Here is a 12,364-nt window from a genome sequence, read left to right as displayed (position 1 = left end):
GATACCCCTTCTCTTTCCTCTTCATTATGATAGGAAGATGTTTAGTAGAATACTACCTGTTTCTATATATCTTCCTTTTTGACTTGAATTTGCATATTTTGGATCCATTTATTTTTGTTTGCTATTATTACCTTAGTTTACTTTAAACTTTTGAAATAGTCTAGTGCAGTCCTTTTCTTATCACTGATTGTACCTTTTAGTGCCATTGCTCTATCCTTTTCATTGTTCGTTGGACTTTAGTAAGCTTATATTAGCTTGTGTACACAGCTTGCAAAGTTAGTGTTAGGCAACTGGACCATATTTACTACATTGTTATGAGGCTGTTAACTGCAATCTGTGGATTTCTATTATGCAGCTGGGGTATTCTGTGGTGTCTGTGTAAGAGTCTCCTTATGTTTGCATGGTCAGAGATCTGCAATCTATGTGTTGGATGGTTAAAGCAATCTGTTATGCACTGGTTGGGTCTATCACTACTGCACATTTTTTCTTTTCCCATTTCTGGATGCTGTTCTTCCTGAGGGTTGTTCACATCTACTGGGGTTTGTTGAGGTGTCAAACAATGGTCCTCTCTCTCTCTCTCTGTTTAATTGTTTCCGTTGATAACTTTCTGTCAAGTACAAAAGTTGCATGAATTTAAAAAATTGTTGAAGTTATAAAATGGATTGAATTGACTTGCCTTTTTCTGCTGAACACTAATTTCTTTCTGCTTTGTGCTCTATGTGGTCCTGTTCTCATTGCACAATTGGTATTTTTATAATGCACAATCATAACATGAGAGAGACATATGGAGAATGCATTTACTTTATTAAAATAGAGGTGTCATTTATACAAATGTGATTGAATCCTGTTATTCATTTATTGGGTAGTTGTGCTACCTAATAACTTTGACTACCATCGCTTAACTCTAATGAGATTTTATCATCCTAGTTTGTCACTTAACACATGCGATCTTTATTACATGTTAAAGTGACATTAAAATTCCTCAGAGTACCTTTTTTAGTGTTACTTTTGACAGTTTTCATTTTGATAAAATTGCTCATCAGGGCTTGAGAGTTGAGACACTTCATTGAAGGCATATCTTGCATCTTTACGGCAATACTATCCTTGCAGTTTTCTTTCCTTTTATCAAGCCATGATCGACTTAGAAATATGTGGTTCTGGTTGTCTCCAGTGTTTGACAGTTGTCCTTTTAAATGTTTTATTTTTGCATTGTTCTGTTTGTGGTAGTGATTTATGCTTTCCTGAGCTGATTGCAAATTCTTAAAAATTTGCGCTTTTTAATAGCTATTACGGCATTGTTTAGATGTTGCAATCAACAGCCCGGAAACTTGTTCTGTTGAAACTATTCACGTGACCTTCCAATTTTGTCTCTTCCCTTGCTGATTGAAATCACAGAACACCTGATTCATCTAGACATTGCTTATTTAAAAAATATTCTCTGAAGCAGGGTATGAAGCTGTTGCCAACAGGTCGGAAAAGTGCTATATATTTTGCACTTTATGGATCAGTGGTAAGTTTCTACGATTACTGTCAGTAATCAGAAGGTGTTTGCTTCTGTTTATCAGTGGGTACAATTTGTTTACTTCATCGAATTGAAACTATCTTTCTATGCTATTTCAGGTAGGACTTGGCTCATTATTTGTACAGTACTTGTCGGGCCTAATTAATTCAATTCTTCAGAAACTTGGACTTGGTGAGGAAATGTATAATCCTGTAAGTGCTTCTCAATATTTATCTCAGTTTTGTTTTATACGAGTTGTGACGAGATTGCAATAGAGTATTTATTGCTATTTGTGGTTCTCCATGCTGAAATGGGGTAATTCTTAGAGAGAATTGGATGATCAGATATTGTAGTGGGAAATTTGTGGTGTGATTGGATTAACAAACTTCTTGTACTTAAAGAGAAAGGATGTAGAGAAACTTTGAATGAAGATTCATCCGTGCTAGATTTAGAATAAATTTCAGCTGTCCAAACTGACTTAGCTGCATGGGTCACAGCTAGAGTGCTTATTCTAATGGTAATATATGCCTGAAGATTCTATTGTTTAGGGAGACAGTTTGAATTTCCCTTTAGTTTTAACATTCCCAAATTTGTATAGGATTTTATTAAATTGATTCTTTTCTCTTAAATCGTAGCAGCCTTTACATATACATACTTAATGTCCAAGGTCCCTTTGACCATATTAATGTTTACTTGGCAATAGCCTAACTAATCCTTTTGTAGGTGTTCAGTTTCTATCAAGTCTAGGTGTTTAGAATTGTCTTCTAGTTATGAAAATGCAAATTTAGAAGAAATGTCAGCTATCGAAGCTGATTTGATGGCATGGGTCATAACTAGAGTGTTTTGTTTTTAAATGTTAATGTATGCCTAAAGATTCTATTGATTAGGGAGACAATTTGAATTTCCATTTTAGTTTTAACATTTCAAAGTTGTATGGGGTTTATTAAATTGATTCTTTTTGTTGTTTGGTGTGTTTTATTGTAGGTTAAATGTCTAATGATTCATCTCCTTAGGTGTAATGATGTGTTATTGTTTGCTGTTTGGTGTGTTTCATTGTAGGTTAAATGTCTAATGATTAATCTTTTTATAAAACATGTACTTCTTGAGTTTGGAAGTGTTTGTTAGTTTCTAGGGTTCATACTTTGTTTACAAGTTTTAGAGGGATTGCCTCCTAATGTTAACAAGCTCTAACACGAAGTGAAGAGAGGTCATAGAAGGTGACCATGTAAATTTTTTTAGTTACCTTGGAATGCTTTCACTTTCAAGCATTAGCAATACCAATTGGTAAAAGCCCTAGGTAACCCTCAGAAAGGAGGCAATGGACTTGAAGAAGAGTGAAAAGAAATCAGTGTTATCGAAGGAAAGGAGGTGGTAACTATACAAAGGGTTTAAATTTCTAGCAACTTTAGAAGAAAACATATGTTGCTGACGTCGTGTTGGTGAAATATCACCAAGGCTTCGGAAAAGCAAAATATCATAAATAATTAGAAAATATGGATAAAGTTATATATATATATATATATATATATATATATATATATATATATCTATCTATATACACACACAAAAACAATATCGATTAAATGCATTGCCACATAAATATGAAAAGGTAACTAATATATAAGATGTCTAGTGCTACATCACACATCAACACTGAATTGTGTCTTGACTGCTTACTCAGTCCTCAAAATATCGACAAAAGATATAATGAATATATTTCATCATCATGAGTAATCTATAATAAAATCAGTTAAATAAACTAGTGATATCATCTGCCACCTTTAGTGAGCAAAGGCAATGGCTTTTCCTCTAAAGGAAGAAGGCCTTGGGGCAATTGCTGGACTCTGCCATCCTCCAGAAGAAGTAGGAGGTAGACTTTGACATCCTCTACTAGTGCTACTGCTTAGTTTGACTCGCTTTGTTAGAGTACTTGATGGAATCCCTCCCCACTCCACAGTAAATTGATAATGGCAAACAAAACACACTCTCCCCAAAAAGATGAAGGAAAACTAATGGGTAAAGGAAACCGTATGAAAAATCTTAAAAGATCCTCCCAAAAAGTTGGAAATTGACGCCCATACCTGCAAATGCGTCTGTGGTTGAGGGAAATATATCCCCACTCCAAAAAAGAACACCATGATTGCAAAGGAACGTTGCTGTCCTGAAACATATGGAATCAAGTGATCTCTGATGGATTCAACAAGAATCCTTTTAGTTGTAATTTCAAACTTCTTGTACCTTGCTTTTCCTTCATTATCTTTTGGTTCAGTAATCTTGGCTTTCACATAATCCACAACATCATTTCCTTCAAGAATCAGATCAATCCTTGTCTTCCAAACCCTGGAATTTGTAGCACCTTCCAAAATTTTCTCTGCCTTAGAAGATGAACCCATGGTCAAAGGTCTGGTCAAAGATTAGATTGCAGAAGTGGGTGTCTTCAAGAGTGATCTCAATGCCCTTTGTTTCACCAAAGCTGTGTTTCCATGTTGATTTTCAAGTGTTATAAAGACGAGCACAATTTTCGCTACAGATAATTACTTCCAATGATATTGTTCTTACTTTAGGACATCCTAGATCATTAAGTAATTGTACTTAAGAAAATTTGAACCATAAAATGCAATAGTCAGTAGAGATCACATGAGAATAAACATGGACAAGGGAAACAAAAACTTTTACCCTGGGAAAACCCAACCTTGGCAAAAACCCAACAATCTTTTCTTAGGAGAAATTGTCCAATTCAACAAAAATGTACAATCTGAATGTCCTAGTCAAACTTGGTCAAACTGACCAATCAAATCATCTAAGTCAAACCTGGTCAAAAGAGAGAGAATCTTAGTCTTCTGCAATAGCCAGTCAAATCTGGTAAAATAAGCCGAATTTCGGCCCTTGCAACTTCTGGTCAATGCTGGTCAATAGGCTGAATTTTGGCCCCTGCAATTGCCTCAGGAATTTCAGTCAGTCCCTCAGAATTTCTGTTAACTATTTTAGTCAAGTTGTGGTCAACTCAGCCAGAAAGAAGTTCGGTCAACCCTCCAGAATTTTGGTCAAACAGAGCAGTCAAAGATGTGGTCAAAGAGAGTAGAATAAGACTTGGTCAATGTTGGTCAAATTCAGATCTCCTCCCTCCTTTGCACATGTGAACAATAGACCTCTTGACTTGATGATCCGAATTGATTTGATGGCAAATGGAAGTCAAACGGTCTATTTATAGTGGTCAAACTAAGAGGGTTTAGATGAAGAGTCAAACCCATTCAACTGATGGGGACGACCTATCCTCCTGGAGCTGACATGAACCTAAGAAAAACAATATTTTTCTTTCTTTTGAATACTGACCTTAGCTACTTAAATATAAGAGGAGGTTGATGCAGCTAAAAGAAATAGAAAGAGCATATCATGGCCACAACAAAATTAAAAAAAGAAAATTCAAAATGCAAAAGATGGCTAGGGACATAAAGATTAACACGCGGGAAAGAACTTAGCATGAGCTCTACCTCACTCATATGGCCGTCACTCGGTTCCTGAGCACATGTTGCTCCATTACATCAAAAGAAGAAGTCCTTGCATGTCCCAACTTGGAGTAGCGGTAAATTGACTCATCTTAAAGGGGTAATACAATTGCTACATCATACAAAGCAAGCTCTAACCCTTGAGCTATAAGCAATAATACAAAGAAAAATCAAGAAGTAAAAGGCACACAAGACGGGTGGAAAAACAAAGGCCGAGTTGGTAACTCCTGCATCTACAAATGCTCCCTCACATCTGTACACTCAGGATGTGGATAAACCCGTCAGCTGGTCCCTTTGACTGTGACACTTGGCCATAAAATTTTATCCCTCCGTTATCATCATCACTTGTGACATTTTCTGCCCTCTTAGAGAATTTTTGTGGAGATATGACTCTATGGTGTATTTTGGCATTGTGGAGCTATTTCTTGGTCTTGGAGATGTTACTTTGGATCAATAAAGGATTGTACATGCATTTTATCTTGTAAGTAAGCCTTGAATTTGATAAATTTTTATTCTTGTGTCTAATGTATGGAATGATTTGCTATCTAGGGTTTCTATTGCTCTAGTTATTATTGAAAATCAATGTATGGAATCTAGATAATGGCATTATATGCATTAGTCATGTATAGAATGTGAATGACAATCCTTTTGGTGTATCTTTAAACTAGCTCTCCTAAGTGACTTTGTTCCCTTACAAGAGTAATAGTTAGGGTTTTGAGTTGGGCTTCAAAATTCCCTTACTCATTACAAAGACCACTAATTTTCACTCCCATAGACTCCATCATCCCAAGGACTAGGCATTGGCCTTGTCGGTTTGGTAGTTACACACAGTTTACCATTAAACTCATTTTTGCTCTTCTAATCTCTTTTTTTTGGCCCTCTTAATGGCAAGCCACCAGCTAGGGCTAGGGCATAAATTGACTTAGTGTGGGAATTATGGCTTGTGGAAGGATTCAACATTGAAAGGAGTCTTGATTGCCTCAAAATCAACTTCCTTTAGTGGCCATTCCATCCATTCTAAAGCTGAAATCTTTTGCCCTGGGTAGATTTTGCCCTAGGCTTCAACTTTGGGGATTATTGAAGATTTCTTGTCCATTTGATCGCTAATGTGCATTGTTTGGAAACTATTTCTTGGCCTCTTGATTCTAGGTTAATCCATTTGGCTTGCTATCTCTCAAGCCCTAGATCATTTGTGCCCCAAATTGGCCTTATTAGAGGATGCAAATTACCTTATTACAATTGCTGAGCCTTGTCCTAAGAAGAGTCGTCCTCCATAGGCCTTTTTGTCACCCTGATCCTTGAATTTGATATATCTTTAGGTGACCTATGTAAAGGGCAGCCTCCCAGTAGTGAAAGTCCACGAAGAGCAGGATGTAATGGCTGTGGTGACAGTGGGCCACACCTCATTGCTGTCCTTTAATCTAGTTTTTGCCTTGTCGGTTACCCTCTTACAATACCTGCTAGATTTTGAGGCAACAGGCAACAAGTTCATAAATAAATATATGTATAAAAGAAAGACAGTTATCACTGTTTCATATATATATATATATATATATATATATATTGGATGTTATTCTGCAAAAGACAGGTATATACCAATATTAAGAACTATATGTGAGTGTGTGATCTGTGTTGTTTTTCTTTTTTCGGTAATAAGGAAGATAGTTATCTTGTTAGGAGACCATTTACAGTAGAATGGATAGCATTTGCTTTATTTTTGATGTGTGTTTATTATTTGATTACTTTGCAGTGTGCACCACTCAGAAATCTGCTTTTATCTCTTTCTAATTTTTGTGAATTATTTCAGTTGCCTTTATGTCGAATTAACACCTTGTGCAATCATTTTAAGATCATTAATATATTTGGTTATGCAATTTTATTGTTTGCAGGTAGCTGTCTTTGTGACTGTAGGGATTGTACTTACAGGTGCATGGTTTGGATTTTGGGGAGTGAGGAAATTTATTCTCTCGGATGATGGCGGTGTTGATTTTGGTACAGCCCAGTTTGTGAAATGGGCAATACGCATTTTGGCAGTTGTCACAATTCTTCAGGTAATATCTTTTGTAGAACATGTACAAAAATGTTTATCATAGATATGGAAAGTTTCCTGTATTGGTAAAAGAGGATATGTAACAAAAGGTCTTCATCAAGTGATAAAAGAAGATGAAATGGAAGTAGTAGTCTTAGTCAAGCTAGATCCGTAGCTGTGTTCCTTAAGTTTTTGGACATCTTTGTTGTGATTGGACCATGTTTAAGCAAAGCCTTCCTCAAAAAATGGATTCAAATGTGAGTGACCACGTAATCCACTGAAGAATGGACGTTATCATTGTGGTTCATCACTGCATTTTGAATCTCTCTTTTCGGATTTGTTTGGAGAAATTGGCTTTATGTGTTTGCAAAATTTCTTCCTTGCATAGCAAAGCACAACGCTTCCTCACATTTTGCTTTCTTTAATTAGTGCCATCATCTTGGGAATGTATTGAATTGGGGTTTGACTTTTTAGTGCATGATTTTAATTTTGTTTTTTATTATGTCCTCTAGTAGTTGGGAGGATGCTTGGACACTGCTCCTATGAAATAGTAATAATAGTGTTTTAGAAAAGTCATTTTTTAAAATTTATGAGCAATTTTGGGCAATAATTTGTTCAAATGTTGACTTCTATTTTTTTGAAAAGCATATTATGTTACTTCAATGTTCAAACATGCACTTACAGTTGCAACAACTCAACAAGTATTTTATGAGGATCCTCTACTCATGAAAGCTAGGGAGGCTAACATATGACCCTGTGCACCAAGAGGCAGGGAGTCATGTAATGTTTCCGGTTATTATTTATATTAATTGTTATTTAGGGTCACAGCTCCTAGGATAGTTGTGTCTGTTAGTCACGATATAACACTGCCTTTTCACTTATTCATTATTGTTATAGAGTTAAGCTTTCAGCTTGTTGAAAACATAGTTCGTACCATTTAAAAAGGTGGGAAGCAGGTAAGGTATGAGTTTCTTGACAGGTCTGCACTGCTTGAACATATGGGGGGAGATCTTCATTGGACAAAAGAGAGATTGATGAGTTAGCTGTTTGGGCTAGCTAAACTCATTGCATGCAGATTATTGAGTATTGGGGTTCTAGATTAGGCAGAGTTCCAGACATGGACATTACATCATTGACATCATCCCTAGTTCAGTTCATGCACCCTTGGGTTGATTTCTATTTTTTGGGGTTTTAGGTGCATGAAAAGTTTTGACGATGATAGATGTCTTGACTCTTTCCTCTTTTCAGGGCTGTGGTTTTTCCTTTTGTTTACAAAAAGAATTTTTGCTTTTGAGGGATGTGCTTTTTCAGGAGGGAGTTGCTTATAGGACAAAAGCATGTCTATGCCTGTGCTTAGTATGTGACAGGTTGATTAGTCCGCAAGTAAACTTGTAGATTTTGGGCATTTTGACATGTGACTTGTGGATTATGGATTATTTCAGGAAAAGAGGAGTGTCCCTACATGTGCTTTGTGATTTTTAGAAATTGATCACGGTGTGAGTTTAGCATGGTTTGCAAGGTAGCTTTGTGCCATTTATGCTTGGATCAGTGTCAGTGACAGAATTGTTTGTTGCAAATTTTGAGGCTACTTTATTAGCAAGCAACCTAGGTTTATTTATTTGTTGGTATCAGTGTTTATGATGACATAGTTTTGGTGTATGTTTATTGATCAGTTGGACAAGGGTTTGACATCATATTAGCATGTATTGGCATGAAAAAAGAATGCTTAATAATGCTTCTGTCAGTGTTCACAACAAAGGGAGTGCAAATGCATCATGAATTGTGAGATTGCGATGTAAAAATGATGATGTAAAATAACCAAGGCCAAAGGTGTGCATACATAAGATAACATGGCCCATGTGAGAAATAAAAGTAGGTGCACTAAACATGGGTTTTTCCATAGTGCGATCACCTTTACACAGCCATAACATAAGTGAGTGACTAAGGGTTCTCTTAAATCATGTGTCTGAGTAGATTCATCCCAAGAATGCCAACATACCTACCTAGGACACAAATGCCCCGCATGGCAGGGAGTTACTCTCACCAAGGGATAGTCCACCATAAAGGAATAAGGCAAGCACCGTGAGAATGGGGACTAAAAGGACTGTGCATGACTGATCCACATGGGGGATCTAGGATACCTCATAGCCAACACTTGTACACGTCATCCCACATGCCCTTTACAGGGCAATAAATGGCACACGTTTTGGCTTGGAATGGTGATCCCTACAAAAGAATTGCAGTGTGCACTACAGACGATCTGCAGTGTAATAGGGCCCATTTGAATATGCTTATAAATGTCAATGTTCATGAAAATTTACCAGGTATGAGACTACATGGGAGGGCAAAACATGTCAGTGGCACTTTAGATATTTTAACCCCTTTGAAAATTTTAATAAACAACCAAGTATTAGCAAGCTTTTGGCTAATTCTATACCTAAAATTTGATCAAGACCCTAGTAGATAATTGTCCAAACATTTGCATCCTTTTGTCCATCCAAAATAGATGCTTGCTCAGCTCCATTCATTCAAAAGTGAGATCGAGGGATGAATTCACTTACCTTGTGCAAAGTTTTCATGCTGCCAGGATATAATATCTCGTAGGAGACTCTCCAAAAACCGTTGCGTGGGCATGGATATCTAAATACTTGCAGAAATTTAGATTACTCCCCAGTTTGGGGTAATGCTATACCCTTTAGAATTGTTGTTTCAGTTATGTTGCTGGCAATTATTGAGTGAGTTTGTGCTTCTTTTGCATTACTTTGCTAACGTTTCTGCGAGTTGGATGGAGACAATACATAAAGGATTGTTAAAAATTGGGCAGCTTCGGGATGAATTTCCCCATAAGAAACCCTACTGTCCCAAAGGAAAACCATTATACCCCAAGCAGAATTCAAAATTGGTCAAAAGAAGTCAAATGGGAATAAAAGAAATATAATTTTTATTGTTTAAATGTGACAAAATATTATTATAAGGGAATTTGAATCTCTCTCCAAGTCTTCATCAAATTGGCTCCTTCATGTTAGTTTTTAGTAGCATTAGAAGTGCTCTAACCTTGAAAATTGGCGGAGAGGCTAAGGCACATGAGTTCTAAAGAACCCAGAAACTGTTTGGTGAAATTCCACCCGAATTGTATTTTATTAAAATAATTAATAGTTTTGATGGAGTTCCTATGTCTAAATTTAGGAAAATTAAAATATTAATGAGTATTAATCAAAATATGGGTGAGAATGATCTAGAAGGCAGATCAAGTCATGTTTTAATCTTAGCCGTTGATTAGAGACTTAATCTTGGTCGTTGAAGACACAACAACAAAAGTATAAAATGGAGGATTGGGGTTCATTTGGAAACACACATAGAGAGATTGAGGAAATTGATTTTCTGAGGCGAGAAGTTCTCAAGAGTAAAATCGATTGGGGAGATCTTGCAGTTGAGGGGCAAAGAGAATCCGGGAGAAGGACTTTCCAGAAAATAAAGAACAGGGAGGCAGAGAGAGCTTGCAGAGAGGTAGTGCAGTAGCTGGGAGAGCTGACACAAAAAAGATGTCTGTCATGCAAAATCCAGAACTGTTGGAATGGCTGGGAGAGCTGACGCAGAGGCAGTGTAGTATCCAGGAGAGTTGACACAGAAAAGCTGGTTGTCACGCAGAATTCGGAACTGCCGGGAACTGTTGGAACTGCCAGGAATTGTCGGAACAACTGGGGGAGTTGACGCAGAGGGCAGAGAAGGTGACGCAGGGTTGACGCAGAGCCAACGAATAAATAGCCGGGTTAGCCAGTCTTGTGGCAGATCACCTGGAATTTTGCCAGGTGAAGTGAGGTAAAACTCACTCAGATTTTCCGTCAGTATTTTCTCTGTAAAGGATTGCTAGATGAGCATCCTAGATTTGTATTTAAATATTTCTCTTGCATAATAATAGACCCTCAGAGTTGTTGCACCGGTTTTCCCGCATTGAGTTTTTCCGGGGACTTTTGTGTCCAAAAATAAGTGTGTCCTATGTATGTTCTTTGCTTTGTTTTCTGTTTCATGAGATCAAATATTTAATTAGTGTAGGCTGCAGAAGTAATTTGCTTCAGTATTCAGAGGAATAACATGATGAATGTAAATTTAAAAATCAAGTAGGTGAAGTAGATTCAGATTTGCTGCAGTAGGGGTTCCTTCAGAGTGTAGGAATTTTCACACTTCATTCAAGGATCACTTTCACCATTGAAATGCATATATACGAATATTGTATGGCTCATTAGATACTACATTCAGTGAATCACATCTATTAATCTTCTTCTGTTGTTCGCATTGACGTTGAGGCTCGCATCTTGTTTTGGTTGGTTCGATCACACTTCATATGGTCTGATTTATCAAATCAACTGGTTCTCTTTATTGAGGCTTACACAATGGTGACATAGTAGAGTGGCATCACATTTGTGATCTTATGTTTGGCTTGCACAGGTTCATATGGCTCGTTCTAAAGTTTGGACAGTGGCTTGCTCTAAAAATTCACACAATGGCATCACATCTCTGAATGAGGCATCACTACATGGATTGTATCGCTCACTTTGTTGTACACAGTGAATCTCATATACTCTGGCTTGCAACCTGTTCGCTACGTGTATCACACACTCCATGGCATCATTTGATTGTTGGCATTGCTTGATTTGGCATCATGTGACATGGCATCTTTTGACTGCATCGCTTGACTTGACATTGTTTGACTGCATCGCTTGACTTGACATTGTTTGACTTTATATTGAATGTGTATTGGTATTGCATCCCTATTGGTGACATCTCATTAGTAGTATTGATAATGCTTCCTTGTTGGTAACATCACATTGGTAATATTGGCATCACATCCTTGTTGATGACATCACATTGGTTGTGTTGGCATTGCATCCCTGTTGATGACATCACATCCCTGCTGGTGACATCACATTGGTAGTAATGGCATCGCATCCCTGTTGGTGACATCACATTGGTAATATTGGCATTGCATCCTTGTTGGTGACATCGCATTGGTAGTATTGGCATTGCATGCCTATTGGTGACATCGCATTAGTATCATTGCATCTCTGTTCGTCATGGCATCGCATGTATATCTGGTTTGTATTAATATACCTAGTTACATCCGCAGTAGCATCGCATTATAATGAGGTTTTATAGAATACAATGGTTCGTAACTTCGTACATCCGTGACTTGATATTTTCTATTGATTGTGACTTGCATTATGATGCATAGTCTGTGACTTGGACGTAATACAATGATCTATATGTATATCATACATCTGTGTCCTTAAATTGAAATAAATGGGAAAGTTATGAACTACTGACACATAA

The 12,364-nt window shown here is 37.1% G+C and overlaps 1 protein-coding gene across 5 annotated transcripts in view; it reads left to right on the top strand.

Moving 5' to 3' along the window:
* LOC149251571 (uncharacterized) overlaps positions 1-12,364 on the top strand; it is a 286,157-nt gene that overhangs the window by 165,643 nt on the left and 108,150 nt on the right. For all 5 annotated transcript variants that reach the window (XM_089459511.1, XM_089459512.1, XM_089459510.1 and 2 more), the window contains exons 5-7: positions 1,448-1,510; positions 1,621-1,713; positions 6,897-7,058. In XM_089459511.1, coding sequence (XP_089315637.1) covers positions 1,448-1,510; positions 1,621-1,713; positions 6,897-7,058 — 318 coding nt within the window. The remainder of the gene's footprint in view (positions 1-1,447; positions 1,511-1,620; positions 1,714-6,896; positions 7,059-12,364) is intronic.

This window comes from Pinus tabuliformis, chromosome 7 (assembly GCF_031772625.1).
Source record: "Pinus tabuliformis cultivar Carrire ecotype Pingquan chromosome 7, CPIR1, whole genome shotgun sequence".
Classification (NCBI taxonomy): Eukaryota; Viridiplantae; Streptophyta; class Pinopsida; order Pinales; family Pinaceae; genus Pinus; species Pinus tabuliformis.
Note: the sequence above shows the minus strand (reverse complement) of the source record. Positions and strands in the feature narration are given on the sequence as shown.